The sequence below is a fragment of the Castanea sativa genome, chromosome 6, assembly GCF_040712315.1.
Source record: "Castanea sativa cultivar Marrone di Chiusa Pesio chromosome 6, ASM4071231v1".
NCBI lineage: Eukaryota > Viridiplantae > Streptophyta > Magnoliopsida > Fagales > Fagaceae > Castanea > Castanea sativa.
Genome location: NC_134018.1, coordinates 1,216,875 through 1,233,766, shown reverse-complemented (window position 1 = coordinate 1,233,766; position 16,892 = coordinate 1,216,875). Strand labels below are relative to the sequence as shown.

At 32.2% G+C, this 16,892-nt stretch overlaps 2 protein-coding genes across 2 annotated transcripts; both read left to right on the top strand.

The window, feature by feature from the left end:
- The first annotated feature begins 1,310 nt into the window (after window positions 1-1,310).
- Window positions 1,311-6,088, top strand: LOC142641312 (putative galactinol--sucrose galactosyltransferase 1). Its single transcript, XM_075815717.1, has 13 exons — window positions 1,311-1,733; window positions 2,374-2,633; window positions 2,731-2,821; window positions 3,168-3,216; window positions 3,320-3,411; window positions 3,536-3,643; window positions 3,742-3,876; window positions 3,964-4,374; window positions 4,475-4,616; window positions 4,713-4,780; window positions 4,867-5,001; window positions 5,136-5,353; window positions 5,525-6,088. Exons 1-13 carry the CDS (start codon window positions 1,543-1,545, stop codon window positions 5,899-5,901), a joined length of 2,277 nt encoding a protein of 758 aa, XP_075671832.1. The 5' UTR covers window positions 1,311-1,542; the 3' UTR covers window positions 5,902-6,088.
- A 1,938-nt stretch (window positions 6,089-8,026) lies between these two features.
- On the top strand, window positions 8,027-8,492 carry LOC142638491 (oleosin 20.3 kDa-like). The gene is made up of 2 exons (XM_075812516.1): window positions 8,027-8,369; window positions 8,485-8,492. The coding sequence occupies exons 1-2, from the start codon at window positions 8,027-8,029 to the stop codon at window positions 8,490-8,492; spliced, it is 351 nt and encodes a 116-aa protein (XP_075668631.1).
- The last annotated feature ends 8,400 nt before the right edge of the window (window positions 8,493-16,892 follow it).

Here is a 16,892-nt window from a genome sequence, read left to right as displayed (position 1 = left end):
AATTAAAAACTAATAAATAACTGCATTACAAATAATCATTTAAAACTAAAACATATTTCAATATTACAAATAATCAATCACAATATGTTAAAGAAAGTAAATCATAACAATTAATAAGTTTATGTACCTAAGGTTTAAAAAGCATATTAATAAAATGTCATTTAATTAACGGATTAAACAGGTCAAACGGATTCTATACATTGAACAATAATCTAACCTATTTATTAAACAGGTTAGTCGTATCAACCCAAATATGATACAAACCTATTAAATCTTAACCCATAACCAACTAATTTTGTGTCGTATTGTGTTATGTTAAATTCGCGAGTCGTGTTTAATTTTACCACCTCTAATCTTAATGAGTCTAGTGCAAGTGTAACCGATTTGGTTCCTGCGTCCCAAAGCCACGTAGCTCCAATTCACCAGGGAGATATTTATAAGGCAATGATCTAATGCTTAACCAATCTGTCAAATCTTCAAAGCAGTTTCAATCAAGCCTCCATCACCACCATTCATCTCCTTGTAATTAAATTTTAATAAAAATATTTTTAATAATAAATTTATAAAAAATTTACATTAGTCCAATTTCATCTTATATTGTATCAATCATTACAAAAATAAATATGATACTATTCAAGTCTATAACCTTTACTCTATAAGGATTAATTTTTATTATGAAGCTAAGATTTTAGCACACTTAACAGCGAAAATTAAATACACTATTCCTTAATGAACATTAGGACTCCAAAATTATTTTCGTTTAAGCCAACAATGACAAAAATATATAAATAAATAAATAAATTGTGTAAGTGATATTTGGATTTAAAAATTCATAGATGACAAATAAAACTGATCCTGATTTGGCATGAATGATAGGTGTCCAGAAAACCAACCGCCTGTAAATCAAATCATGATTCATTATTGGTAGGTGCATATGGCCGAATGACATTGTCACATGCATGTCTGCAAATTAAAAAATAATATGAAAAAGGCTGACACATTCTGAATGACATTGTCACAGGCCGTACGTAGTTACAACGGAGAGATTTCAACAACAAAACAATAATTCACTGAAAGATTCCAAACTTTCCAACCGTGAAAAAAGGTTGTAATCTAGTAATAGATATTTTTTTACACGTTGTCCGAGGAAGGGCTTTTTGTTTAAGTGGGTCCCACCCACAGAGTCAGCCAGCCACGGAGTCCCTAGTTTGCAAAATCATATTTGCAACCGAGTCCTTGATTTTTCAACATGGGCTTCATGTGTTAAATTTGTGTCACCTATAAATATACATGGATGAACCTCTCCAAGTGTCACCTATTCACTTTCATAGCTTTCTTTCACGTATCTATTCATCCTAAATTGTCGTTGTAGTTATTGTTTTGTTGTTGCTTTTGTTGTGTTTTACTTGGTCCATACTTGAGCCATTGTAACAAGCCAGCTCTTGTTGCTCAGTCTCTGATTAATCTGTCGAGAATTCATAGTTGATCATCAGATTTTGAGGCTAACTAAGACTTGATTGTTGTTGAGAAAAGAGAGAAAAGATGACGGTTGGGGCGGGGATAAGTGTGGCTGATGGGAATTTGGTGGTGTTGGGGAGCAAAGTGTTGCATGAAGTGCATGAAAACATTGTGGTGACAGCAGCCACAGGAGGTGCATTGGTGAATGGGGCATTCATTGGGGTCAGATCCAATCAGATGGGAAGCCGCCGGGTCTTTCCTATTGGGAAGCTTGAGTATGTTTCTCTCTCTTCTTATTTATTTCTTTTTGAACATTGTTATGGGGTTCTCTTTGAATTTATCTGAGTATGTTTGTGTGCTCAGATAATGACAATATGATTATTCTGATTCTTGGTTATAAATTAACAAATTTTCTAGTAGCACATCTTTTGTTCAAGTTTGCTTGTTTTCTTTCTTGTATAAGAGGATTTGCAATCCTAAAGCTTTGGGATTTTGTTGTTTGATCCTAATCCTTTTTTGTTTGGCTGATTTAATGAAACTTTTTTATATGTATAATTTATTTTTTGGAATTCTGATCTAACTTATCCAAGTCATAATTTGTGGGGGGTTTTTAAGATGATCTGTAATGTGTTATATGTGGTAAATGGTCTTTGTTGTTTTAGTTAGAGTATAATGTGAAGTTTTCAATATACAGGGGACTTCAAGCTTTTGATAAGAGAATTTGTAATGTTACAGCTTTGGGATTTTGTTGTTGGCTTGTTTCATACTTTTTTTTTTTTTTTTTTTTTTTGAGTGGTTTCTAAGTCTTAATCTGTGGGGGTTCTTTTAAGATGGTCTGTAAGTGTTCTATGTGGGAAAGGATCAAAATCTGGATTATTTCCTTACATTTTGTGATGAATTCAAATGGTTATGCAGGGGATTGAGGTTTATGTGTGTTTTTCGCTTCAAGATGTGGTGGATGACACAGAGGATGGGTAATTGTGGCCAAGACATACCCTTTGAGACCCAGTTTTTGATTGTTGAGGCACGCGATGGTTCTAATGTTGAACAAGGAAGCAAAGATGGCATGGACCAATCTGCCTTATATGTTGTTTTCTTACCAATTCTTGAAGGTGATTTCAGGGCTGTTCTTCAGGGAAACGAGCAGAATGAGTTGGAAATTTGCTTGGAAAGTGGTATGAAACGAAACGTTTTAGTTTTTGTTTGATCAATTTATGGACATTTTGGCTATCTTTGAAATGGATATGAAAAAAAAAAATTGGTTCTTTACAGGAGATCCAGCTGTTGAGGATTTCGAGGGGAGTCATTTGGTTTTTGTGGCTGCTGGACCAGACCCCTTTGATGTCATCACAAATGCAGTCAAGTAAGTCTTAAATTTTGATACGCATTTATACGTTGGCAATACTAGTATCCTTAATTTCCATTCTTTGTCTGTGTCCAGTTTGAAATTTCAAGTCTAAGTCATTAAAGAATTGAAAACACATTTACATTAATTCCTTTAGAATCTTAGAAGTAAAATTCTTATATATATATTTGTTTCATATAGCACTTAAAGGCTTAAATCTTCACCCTCATGTATTAATTCTCGAGCCTATCTTCTTAAATGTTTTTAATATGTACACGTTTTATTATAGAGTTTGACTTAGATATGCAAAAATGATATTTCCTTATACATATCTGAAATTTATTTTTATTTCAATTATGAACAGGACTGTTGAGAAACATTTACAGACATTTTGTCATCGTGAGAGAAAGAAGGTACACTTTCCCTCCTTCAGAGTATCCTCTGGCTTAACTAGGTTTTTGTACATTATCATACTTAACTCTATAACTTCTAATTTCTATATGTTATATGGTTCAGATGCCAGACATGTTGAACTGGTTTGGCTGGTGTACATGGGATGCTTTCTATACTGATGTCACTTCAGAAGGCGTGAAGGAAGGTTTAGAGAGGTATCTTCTGTCTAGCTTTTCTCGCAATTAGTTTTGTAGTAAACTTAGTGGTAATTTTAGCATTTTCCTAAAATTTCCATGGTTCTGGCATTAGAAACGATGCTAATTAGTAAAACTATTGCAGCTTAGAGAAGGGTGGGATTCCTCCAAAGTTTGTTATAATTGATGATGGATGGCAATCAGTTAGCATGGATCCGACTGGTTTTAAATGCGAAGCTGATAACTGTGCCAAGTGAGTGCTTGATCCAATAGACTTTTCTGTTTGTTTTGCCACCTTTCCTTTCTTTAGCTAACAATAGTTGCTGTTTTGGTATTGTTCTTGTCCTTCAGCTTTGCAAACAGGTTGACACATATCAAAGAAAACCACAAATTTCAGAAAGATGGTAAAGAGGGTCACAGGATAGAGGATCCAGCATTGGGACTTTGCCACATTGTTGGGGAAATCAAGGATCAGCATGCTCTAAAGTAGGTTTTTCTTATTTAGATTTTCAAATCTTAGTGTTGCACCTATTATTTGATAAGGTATTTATGCTTTTCTTTGTGAATTTCCAGGTATGTCTATGTGTGGCATGCGATAACAGGATATTGGGGTGGTGTTAAACCTGGTGTTACTGAAATGGAACATTATGAATCTAAGTTGGCCTATCCCGTTTCATCTCCTGGGGTTCAATCAAATGAGGATTGTGATGCTTTAAAAAGCATTACAAAAAATGGGCTCGGCCTTGTGAACCCTGAAAAAGTTTTCAACTTCTACAATGAACTCCACTCATATCTGGCATCAGCTGGTATTGATGGTGTCAAAGTTGATGTTCAGAACATCCTTGAAACTCTTGGGGCAGGCCATGGTGGGAGGGTTAAACTTGCTAGAAAATACCATCAGGCCTTAGAGGCGTCTATATCCAGAAACTTCCCTGACAATGGAATTATTTCTTGCATGAGTCACAACACAGATGGTTTGTACAGGTAGTTATTCTTTTGAAATCCTGCTTTTCCTTTTCTTGACATTAACACTCCTTTAGAGTTTCAAACCATATTGATTTGTTTTGCCTTTGGTATTGTATAGTGCAAAGCGATCAGCTGTTATAAGGGCATCAGATGATTTCTGGCCAAGAGATCCAGCATCACACACAATTCATATTGCTTCTGTTGCTTATAACACCATTTTTCTTGGGGAATTTATGCAGCCAGATTGGGATATGTTCCATGTAAGCTAAAAAATTTGATTTTTTGGTTTTACTTTGAACTTTTAGATTACTGGTCAAGATGTTAAATTCTAATTTTAAAATTGTTTGGAATGATAGAGTGTACATCCAATGGCTGAATATCATGGAGCAGCTCGTGCTGTGGGAGGATGTGCTATTTATGTCAGGTAAGATCTTTGCTCATGAACTTATGCTAGCTCTGTAACATGAAATTACAGGTTTTCTCATATTAGATATATATATGGTGGTGCAGTGACAAGCCTGGACACCATGACTTCAATCTCCTAAAGAAGCTTGTACTTCCTGATGGTTCTATATTGAGAGCCAAACTTCCAGGAAGACCAACACGGGATTGCTTGTTTTCTGATCCTGCCAGAGATGGAAAAAGGTAAATAATGATAACAGTGATGATTGGCCTTTGGACTTAACAGAATTTCCACCCTGATAAGAATCTGTCATCCACTTTCCACAAATGCTGTGTTTTAGGGTCATTTATGTTTAACTTAGCTCTTGATTGTGCAGTCTTCTAAAGATTTGGAATCTCAATGAGTTTAATGGAGTTGTGGGAGTCTTCAACTGCCAGGGAGCTGGCTGGTGTAAGGTTGGAAAGACGAATCTTATCCACAATGAAAATCCCGGAACAATTACCGGGGTGATTAGGGCTAAAGATGTTAATTATTTGCCGAGAGTTGCAGATGATACATGGACTGGGGATACTGTTATATTTTCCCATCTTGGTGGTATGTATATTTATCCTTGATTTTGTCATTCGTACAATAAAACCTAATAAGGAACGGTTTAGCATTTAGCCACAATACATCATGCTACATAACATTTATGTAATATTTAAAAATTAAAAAAACTGCTTACTGTTTAATTCTTCTAATGAAATTTTGTCGACCTAATTGCAGGAGAAGTAGTTTATCTTCCAAAGGATGCAGCAATTCCAATCACACTAAAATCCCGAGAATATGAAGTTTTCACAGTGGTTCCCGTTAAGGAACTCCACAATGGGGTAAAATTTGCTGCCATAGGTTTAATCAAGATGTTCAATTCAGGTGGAGCCATTAAAGAAATGAATTATGATTCTAAGACAAATACAAGTGTTGCCTTGAAAGTTCGAGGGTGTGGCCTATTTGGAGCTTATTCATCAGCTAGACCCAAGAGGATAACAGTTGATTTGCAGGAAGTAGAATTCAGATATGAAGAAGGATCGGGTTTGGTCACCATTTCTTTGAGAGTTCCAGAGCAAGAGTTGTACCTCTGGAACATATCCATTGAGCTATAAATTGAAATTTATGTACTGCAGTATTAGGGGTATTTAAGTTTTGTCCTTAAGAGTCCATTCACCATTTGAGGGACTCACTAGGTCTTTAGGAGAACATGGTGGTATCTTGTGGTTGTAGATTTACCTTGTATAACATATTGTTCAAAATAAATGATAAATCTTGTACCAAAGACAAGCATGTTATTCACTTCTCCTGTTGCAAAAGAATGATAGGAGTCCAACTCTCAAATTTTGAGAAGGTTTATAGGACTAGGTGGTTATGTCTAGCAGCACAATTTGTACCTCTAACCATGCTATTCTAATAATCTTACTAGCCTTGTTTTGTCAATTTTTTTGGACAAGTCATAATCCATGGGGTTGATATTACAAATTATACCACACAAGCAAAAAAACTTCAAAGTATTAGAATTTAAATTTAATAATACCAAATAAAATCATTCCAGTATTAGAATTTGAAATAGACAATACCAAATAAAATCGTGCCATAGATACTACAAATTCAATTAAAAAAATGCGATAAATAAGCTGCTTGTAAAATGTACTAATCTTATACCATCTTAGTCCTTGAAGCATCATTTGGGGGGTGGATAAGGGATGTTGCGGGAGTCATAATAATGTGGATAGTGAAGAACTTGGGCAGGACCTGGTTGACCAGGTTGGGGACCTGGTTGACCGGGCTAGTCTCTTGGCATCATTAAATTAGGGCCAAATTGTGCCTGAAAAATAAAAATGATCACATATAAGTTCAAATGATCTTTTTCTACATTATATTAGCATCTTAAACAGTAGATCCAATAATTACAATGAATTTATTCTAATTAAATTAAATAGAATAACAAATTAGATATTAATAACCGAACAAATAGCATAAATAAATAGATAATTAAGTGTGTGGAAGGATAGTTGGTACGTACTGGGCTGGTAGTATACAAGGAACCATCAAATAAGCAATCTGGGAGTGGCTCCAACTGATTTGTTAGGAGTCTTCCTGTATTTGGAGGTGGCAACATTGCATAGTCCTCCCTGCAGATGCATAAGTTTTTGCCTGAAAATGAACACCGTATTTTCAGTCTTAAACAAATATCATAAATGAATAGATGATAAGTTGAAAGCATCAAATGAGTAATGTGGGGTGGCTCTAACTGATTTGCTAGGAGTGTTCCTGTTCTTGGTGGTGGCAACATTGCCATAGTACTCGTAGATGCATCAGTTTCTGACTATAAAAAAAAACACGTATTTTCAATTTTAAACAAACATCATAAATAAATAGATAATAAGTGTGTAGGGGATAGTTGATGAATTCATTGTTACGTACTGAGAGCAAGACCACAAGAACCAACAATTAGATTCTAGATGAATACCCTTAAAACTGTTTTCTATGATATATTATTACCTTAATCAGTAGTACTAATACTCATAAAGAATTTATTTATTGAGCAACCCAGACTATTACACAACAGGTTGTAACATCAAAGACATCAAAAAAAACAAATAATCGGTTGGGAATAGAACATTTGAGCTATACATATTGCTATTGATGCATCTTCCTCTCCTCCATAGCAAACAAATTCTTAAATCAATAACCAAATGAAACTAAAATAATTAAAGAAGCATCTATCTGATCTAAAAACCTAAGCTATTTAACACAAATATCTCATAATAATCAGCCATTGTTGGGTAATTCAGTGAGATTACTAACAATGCTACTTATTAGCTTAACTGTTATAGATAGCTTGTATTATCATGACAGTCATGCCCAAATCGAAAAAGCTAGAGCCTCTAGGAAGAGGCAAAATTTTAAGATTACTAATTTAGTTCAGGGCCAACTAAATGTTTTGCAATGCATGATAATTGATCCGTGACAAGTTAGCATCAATGGATTACCGTCTTATTTATAAAAAGTAGAATCACTATTGCTTATTCATTCGGTGTCGTTTCAAACTATATATAGGTACGTGTCACAGCCTACATTAACACTAATCAGAAACTGCCACATAAGATTCAACCTTGACACCTATTAAACACGTACTCAAGCTCCGCCACCATGTTCATATATAACACCAACACAATTACACAATCAAAACAAAACACATCACACCATAGAAGGAGCTCTAGAACCATTAAAATGGCTGAGAATCGAGAGATCTTTATTAGTGGACATGAACACCAACGACATGTACATGGGAGTCAAGCCATAGGAGGACCACTTTTGAGCACGATGGGGTTGAGTTTCATAGCATCAATGGCAATCTTACTTGTTAGCACACCTCTGTTGCTGCTCTTCAGTCCTATAATCTTCTTTGCTGGCCTTGTGCTTGCGGGAGCTGTGGCTGGGTTCTCTGTGGCTGCACTCATGGCAATGAGTGGTTTATCCATACTTGAATGGGTTTTTCACCAAGTTAAGGGCAGAAGAGACGTGGGAGTTGGAGAAGGAAGTACTGTTAGGGAGAGAGGGAAGGATTGGACTGGTTATTTGCATGAAAATTATCCATATAATGATAGGAATCAATATAATATATATCTTTGCCTATTAATGCTAGCTTGTTGTGTGTTCTATGCTTGTATGTGCTTGCTTTTATGTAGGTGTATGAAGGAATGTTGATGCTTTCTTAATTATAGTAGATATGATAATGAAAATAAAATGTGTTGTGCTGCAAAGGGTTCTACATGTATTTGAAGTTTGATGAATTTTGTTTACTAGGAGCCTGCTTCGATGTATTCTATTTGTGGTTTAATGCAATATCTGTCTGTGCATCTATCTTTATTCATGTTAAGCTTTAGTTTGATATAGCTTATTTTCTGTGACTTAGTTGGCTTAAGTAACCCACTAGAGTATCTCTAATATTTATTGTAAAAAACCGACTGGACAAATTATATTACTTCGCAAAGTGATCATTTTAAGTTACTTATTTATTTTAGTTTTTAGTGATTAAAAGTAAATATTTTCAATTTTTTTTAGGGATTAAAACTGCTTATTGTTAAGGTTTAGAGGTCATGGCTTTTGGCTTTTTTTTTTTTCTTATACAAGGGAACATAAGATACAGCTTAAGTACTCTATCAAAGGAATAGAACTTGAGTACTCTGGCTGCATTTAGATAGCTTATTTTGGGCAATTTCTTTTACTATTTAGCTTATTTTTGCTATTATTTATAAGTCTTGTTTTACTTTTTAGTACTATTTATGAGTTATACTGTACTATTTCAACTGATTTTTAGCTTAATTTATCGTACTTTTAGCAAAAACTTTTTAGTCTCAGCTAAATAAGCTATTTCAACAAAAAAATTTCAGTTTTTGCCAAATAAATTGTTCTCAAACGGATATGTTTTGCCCTTGATTTAATCCTTCAACGAACAAGGTAATTGAAAAATTGTCTTTTTGAAGAAGAGCAAGACTTAGGTTACCTAAGTTTTGTCCTTTGGAGAATTCAAAAACATTGTAAAAGTTACAATCAACGCAATTGAAAAGTCGTCTTTGGAGAATCTAAAGGCATTGTAAAAGTAAACTTAGAAATTAAGTTACTATGGTTGAATTAATTAAAGAATTGAAATTAAAATACCTAATAAGCTGTATTTAAATTCGGTCAAATCTATGGGTTCTAGTTAGCTCAACTGGTAAAGTATCTTATGGTTGTATAAGAGATACCATAGGTTGAAACTCTCTCAAAAAAAAAAAAAAAATTCGGTCATATCTTATATAATCAATATAATAAAGTTCAGGAGCAGGTTTGAGTTTTTTCAAAACAATAAATTCCTTCGGAAAAAGGAGGATTAGGAAAGTCTTTATTGACTCTGTTTTCTAAATAGAAAATTCATATTGATTGCAGTTTTTTCTGGCAATCAAGGGTAGGGGTGGCAAAATTTGACACGACCCGCGAATCCGACACGACACGACACGAAATTAGCAGGTTATGGGTTGAGGCTTAACGGGTTCGTGTCATATTCGGGTTGACACGACTAACCCGTTTAATAAATGGGTTGGGTTAGTGTTGAACACATAGAACCTGTTTGACCCGTCTGACCCGTTTAATTAAATGATATTTTACCAATATACCCTTCAAACTCTAGGTATATAAACTTATTAGTTGTTGTGATTTATTTTCTTTGACATATTGTGATTAATTATTTGTGATATTGGGATATGTTTTAATTTTGAATGATTATTTGTGATGCAGTTACTCGTTAGTTCTGAATTTTATATTAAAAATATTTATTTGTTTGTTTTTTCATTAATTTTTATTTTTCATTTTGATAAAATCTGATAAACAGGTCGACACGACTGACCCGTTTAATAAATGGGTCGTGTTAGGGTTGAAAAATCTTGACCCGTTTAATAAACAGGTCGGGTTAGTGTTGACCTATGTAGTCGAATACTCATGACTTGACACAACACGAACCCGACATGCGAACACGAATTGCCACCCCTAATCAAGGGCATGCGTTGCAATATGGGGTAAAAAGAAAATTGAGGCCGAGCGGTAAATTATTAGGTAATTTTAAAGAAGTATTATAAATGTGTATTTTTTATTTTCACATAATTATAGGTTTTATTAATTAAATTTATAGTGAGACTCATAATTTATACGAAAGAGAAAAGTACGCATTTATAACATTCATGAAGTATTTAATAATTTTTTGAATCCATTTTAAATTAACACTGAAGCTCAAACTCATACGGCAATAAGCTCAAACTCATGCGGCAATAAAAGTGGCGTCGTCACCAATGGACCCAAGTGACATTTACCCATTCACTCACAACAACAGGCCCAAGTGATATTGATGTTTCTCCAAACCGATGGACCCAAGTGACATTTACCCATTCACTCACAACAACAGGCCCAAGTGATATTGATGTTTCTCCAAACCGGTTTTTTGTATTTTCAATTTTGTTATTATAAGTACACATTGAATTTTAAGGTGTACACACAAAAAATCACATCATTATTCACATATAGATCTCTCCAATTTAAAGGTTTTTGTAATTTGTAATTTATATTTTATTTTTATTCTTTTGTAGATGTAAAAAATAGAGTCATTTGGGAAAAAAAGTGCACTTCAATAAACAAATATTAAAATGCTGTGTATATGAAACTGGTCAAAAATTAGAAACTAACATGTGCGTGCAAAGGGGAAGTTTTATAGAAAACTATTTTTAAATGATATTTGATTATATATATACACACACACACAAATAATTAGAATTTTAAGGTATAACCAATAAAAATATTCATCTTAACTATGTAACCCAAAAACAAAAATTGTATACATATACACACTAATATTATATTCATGTGATGCATGGATTAAGTAAAAATTATATGTAAATTAAGAAAATATTTTAATAATATAATTCAGCTTGAATAATGAGTAATGAATCCTTTTTTAAAATTTCTTCAAATTACATAGCCAAAAAAAAAACCTAAAATATAATAAATATGAACCCTTATAACAGGGTTTCAATTAAATAAACTATGATAATATTTAATAAGTTTAATGTCTCCCACGATAAAAATAAAATTACCACCGCGCATCCTTGGTGTGGTGGTCACTCCACCAGTATAAATGCTTGTGGAGTGTGGAAGACAAGGGCCGAAGTTTAAGTCTTTAGAAGGAAGTTTCACACACATATATATTTAAATTGGGCTAGGGTAGAAATTTTATATTGTATCAAACAAAAATTACGTTATACAATTTTTAATATTTTTATAGTGCACTTCATGACATTAAAAAATAATTAAATAAGATGAGAGGCCACGGCAAGTATAACACAACTTTTACCTAATATTTTACTTTAAATCCTATGGTGTAAGGGTTCAAAAAAATCAAACCCTCTAGTTTTAGAGGCAACAAATTAAACCTTATGATTTTAAAAAGTAATGGATTAAATTCCATAGTATCAAAAGCAACATATTAGACCTTGATGTTTTAAAAAGTTATAAATTAAAACCTATAAATTCAAAAGTAAAATATTAAACCATGAGATTGAAAAATGTAAAAAAATAACTCATGAAATTATGTTAAACTTCAAACACAATATAGTTTTACTTAAATGAATCGAGGTTTAATTTGCAAATTTCATAAGATTTAGGATTTAATTTGTTATTTTCTAAACTACATGATTTAATTTGTTACAACCCTTCAAATATGAGATTTAAAATATAATTTTCCAAATTTATAATATATTGTATGATTTGGACAAGCAAAGTAATATATTATATGGTATCTGCTCCTGATAATATTTTTTTATCATCAGGCCAATCTTTGTAATACATAGCATACTAGTTGCTAATCCATGCGATGCACGGAAAAAGGTATTAAGTATGATATATAATTTAATCTTTTTATGAACATATATGATTTAATCTTGATTTATTTGACTAAAATCACATAAATTGAATTTATAAATAACACTATATAGCTAAAATATATATTAACAGTAATATGTTATAGAACTATAAATAAATAAATAAATAAAAAAAAGTAGCATGAAATAGATAATTTCATCCATTGCCACGCCCTTATTTCAAACTAGCATTGATAAGCTTCATAGTAGTTAGTATTGTATGATACTAGATACATATCATACGATATGTATCGTATCGTGTGTAAAAAGTTTCGTATTATATCGACGTATCATAAGTATTTATGAATTGTACGATACAGTGTGCGTATTGTATGAATCGTACGATACAGTGTGCGTGTTGTATGAATCGTATCGTAAAATCATACGATAACAAATACTTTAAAATGAGATTTTTTGTTAAAATTTGTACTTTTATTTAAATCTAACAAGTTGTTAGACTTGTTTTTAACATAAAATTATTAGTTTAATTAATTTAGCCTACTAAAATAACATATTTATAAGTTTTTTTTCCTCTCTCTCCTACAATTGGACTACACGGTACACACTTACTCTTCACTTTAATATTTACAAATTTATTTTATATACTATGAATAAAATATTAATTGACAATAGAAATCTTTTATTTTTATCATTATTGTTATAAATTCAAGAAACTAGAATGCCAGAAAAATTTTATAAAAAAATTATTAAAATAAAAAGAACAAGAAAAGATAGTAAATGTTGATGACGAATGATGATGAAGAAAATTTTAATGAAGAAATAAGTTTGCAAAATTATAAACATGATGATAAAATTGACTTAGATGAGGTTGATTAGGCAATATGAGGAAAATAAATTATTATTTTTGGGTCATTTGTAATATATTATCACTTTTGAATTTAAGTAATTTGAATGTGTATGTTATAAACACATGCTAGTTTGATTTATTTAGTTAGATTATTAAATATTATTATATAAGTGATAAATAAATTAGTCATTAGTTGAATATATTCAAAATTTATAATGAATATACCTTTTATATATGTATATTTATAATTTTTTTATAAATTTTATTAAGTATTTGTGTATATTACGAGCAGTAAATTAAAATATCATTTTTATTGGTCTTAAGACAATTATTCTAGCGCACAAGTATACTAGAACAACAACTACAAAATTACAACTTAAATTTAAACGAACAATGAATTTTACAACAGAAGAATACTTCGTCTTGATTAGAATTCCCATTTAACCATACAAACTTCTTAGAACTAAAGACTTTTGGGTGAAGTTACTAGAGCCCTGCTCCTACAATGGTTTTATTATTCTTATCTATCCAAATGATTCACATTGCTAATGGAGTATCAAAAACAGTAATCTAATTCAATCACTTCAATGAGACTCATAATCTGATTGTTTTATTAAAAAGAAAAGGTTATAGATCTATGTAGAGAGGGGTTATAAATGCAAATTAAAACCAACCCTTTACCCACACACACACACACACACACACACAAAAAACATTTTTCCTGAATGTATGTGAAAAATACAAGGTGAGAGCAGAGGAGAGTCATCTGCCTAAAATAAACACATGGAAAAATGAAACGAACAGGAAGCATGAAGTGCCTCCACTATGACTCATCCATGCGATCGTTACGATTACAAGATTGAGATCTTAAATCCTAGGAATCTAGGGGCTGTTTGGTATGACATTATAAGCAGCATTTTTCAGTTTTTAAACAATATTACACATGTTTCTACACACTTTTTTATCCACACGTATTTCCAAAAAATACAAACAATATTACTAGAATAAGGTTACCAAACGGCATCCTAATGTTCCGGAAACTGAATCCTCATGTGCCTTAGGAAAGGACAAAACTGTGAAGTTGTCTGCAAGAAAAGATGAGAAGAAAATGGTTACATAACAACCCCCTCTTAATTAAATAAGGCACTGAAACCCCTTTTTCTTCTCTATTTCCTTTTCTAAAAATGAATTGTGAAGACTGAAAAAGGATAAGTGGCTTATAACCCAAGCAAGCCTCTCAATCCAAACAAGTGCTGAACAATTATTCTGGTGGTGGCATATATGCATCAGTCCATAACTTTGGATCTAACTCAACTATTCTATTCCCCTTCTGACTTGAACTCACGAACACATCAAATAGATTTTTCTTCTTTTTAGTTATTTCAATTTCCCCTTTTTAAAATTAAATATTAGATTTTTCTGACTTGAATTAACGAACACATCAAAAAAGGATGATCCTAAAGTTTAGGATGTCTCTGGAACGACATATTACAGGATTTACAAATGAAAAAGAAACAAAATTGTTTGCGTATGGAAAAAAAATTGCTGTTTTTTGGTGAATATAGTGCGCAATTGCCTAGAAATTATTAGGTGTTTTGCATTTTTTGGTTGGGTCCACAGCACTGTTCACAACCCAGCCAAACTTCAAAAAACGCGCATAAGCAAGTCAGTCGTGGATCCCACAGCACCATTCATAGTATAAAAATTATTTTGCTACAGTGTTTTTAGCAATAAGTTTTTAATTTTTAACAAAATAAGCAGTATATAAACAGACCCAATCTCAATTAACTTTGGTCCTTTTAGTTTGATGGCGAATTGTTTGTAATTGTAGGGGTCAAGTTTTGGTACTAAATTTTCTGCGCAGGGACAGTTAATAATAACTATTATATATTGGATAGACAATTGTATTATTCTCAACCTCTGTTCCTTTTGTTTTCCGGGTGCCTTGTTTGTAGTACAAAATTGTTTGCGAAGGAATACTAGTCAGTATTGTTTGGCGAATAACAACATTAATTCTCAACCTTGGTCCTATCCTTTTCATGATAAGGAATCAAGGATGCGTACTCAATTATGCGTAGCTTCTTGTGGAAAATGTTTGGTTGATTGATGAGGAATTTGGCTGTCATTGGCATTGGATTTGATGGTATTAAAATGCCTGGTTTGTAAAACCACTATAATATCTCTAATATTTATTGTAAAAAAGCGACTGGACAGATTTTATTACTTCACAAAGTGATCATTTTAAATTTTTTTTAAAGCTTTTAGTGATTTTTAGTTTTTTTAGGGATTAAACTACTTATGGATTAAGACAAGGTTTAGAGTTCATGACTTTTTTCTCCTAGGATGAAAGTGAAAGTTTAGTTAAATATAACCACTTGGCTAAATCTTAAAAGAAGAACCTAAAAAGTAACATCTAATTTCTGTATCTAAATTTTGACTTTGATCTAATTGGTCAATGAATTAATTGAAAAGTTGTCTCTAAAAAGAAAGAAAAACATTGTATAAGTCAGCTTAGAAATTAGTTATTATGGTTTGGTTTAAGTTTGGTAATATCTTTCTTTTTTTTCTTTTTTTTTGAAAAACACGCACACATAGAGAAAGGATGAGATAAGGTAATAATTTGGTAATATCTTATGTAATCAATATAATAAAGTTGAGGAACCTGTTTCAGTTTTTTCAAAACAATAAAATTCCTTTGGAAAAAGGAGGATTAGGAAAGTCTTTATTGACTCTGTTTTCTGAATAGAAAATTCAATATTGATTGCAGTTTTCTCTAGCAATCAATTGCGTGCAATTTACTGGGGTGGAAAATAAAATTGAGGCCGAGCCCAACTTTTTTGGAGCATTAACTAACATTGAAGCTCAAACTCATTTGCAAGAATTCAACCTAACAATTAATTTTAGATTCGGCTAAAAATTATTGAACTGAAATGGAGGGACCTATCAACAGTTGACATGAAAATTGAGCTATAATTATAGACTTGAAATGGGAGGTCATTATCATTAATTTGACAAGGCAAGTCATACCCACTTATTACAATTCCCTTTTAAAGGGCTAGAAATCCACTTAATAGCAATTCACACCATATATTTTATGAACTTAATAAATAAATAATTAAGGACCCACTAATTGTGACCCCTACTTTTTTTTTCCTTTTTTTTTATGAAAGTGACCCCCTACTTAACGAATTGGAATCCTTCAAAAAAAAGGAAACAATTATCATTTGGATGTCAAAAAAAAAAAGAAAAAAGGAAGGAAACAATTATTTAAGCTGTATAATATATATTGTATTATCCTTGTCTCGAGTCCACAAGCCAATGTCGATGCTCGAGCTTTTAGCTCGGTTCCCTTAGCCAACCCAAGTTGAGACTTTGACCGAATTTTGACCGCACGAGAGTGATTGTGCAAAACATTGGCGATTACTTATTAGGACACCACTTAAATTTTGCATCACTTATTTATTTTATTTTATTGATATGATACGATAAATTTAACTATGCTCGCTTAAAAAAAACTCTCTAAAGAAAATAAAACTATGCTTGCTTAATGATTATTGTTCTTTATTATTAAAGTTCAAAATACTAATTGCCTCAATTCGAATCTATTCTATGACAAAAGTTTTTATATAATCAAACTAATTGGAATCTATTTTCACTTTTTTTTAAGAGAGTTTCAACATATGGCGTCCGCTCTTAATGATAGTTCTTTATCATCAGACCAAGACACCAATCAGTTTTTGGTATAGGCGGGGATTGAACCCCAGATCTCTTAGACAACCATCAGAGATTTTACCAATTGAGCTAATTGGAACCCACTATTTTTACAACTTTTTTTTTTTTTGAG

What these genes read in the sequence shown, in the direction of transcription:
- LOC142638491 (XM_075812516.1), top strand. Translation starts at nt 8,027, where the DNA reads ATGGCTGAGAATCGAGAGATCTTTATTAGTGGACATGAACACCAACGA.
- LOC142641312 (XM_075815717.1), top strand. Translation starts at nt 1,543, where the DNA reads ATGACGGTTGGGGCGGGGATAAGTGTGGCTGATGGGAATTTGGTGGTG. An exon ending in GTCATCGTGAGAGAAAGAAG is followed by an intron (nt 3,217 to 3,319) that starts GTACACTTTCCC and finishes TATATGGTTCAG; the next exon opens with ATGCCAGACATGTTGAACTG. An exon ending in GAAGCTGATAACTGTGCCAA is followed by an intron (nt 3,644 to 3,741) that starts GTGAGTGCTTGA and finishes CTTGTCCTTCAG; the next exon opens with CTTTGCAAACAGGTTGACAC.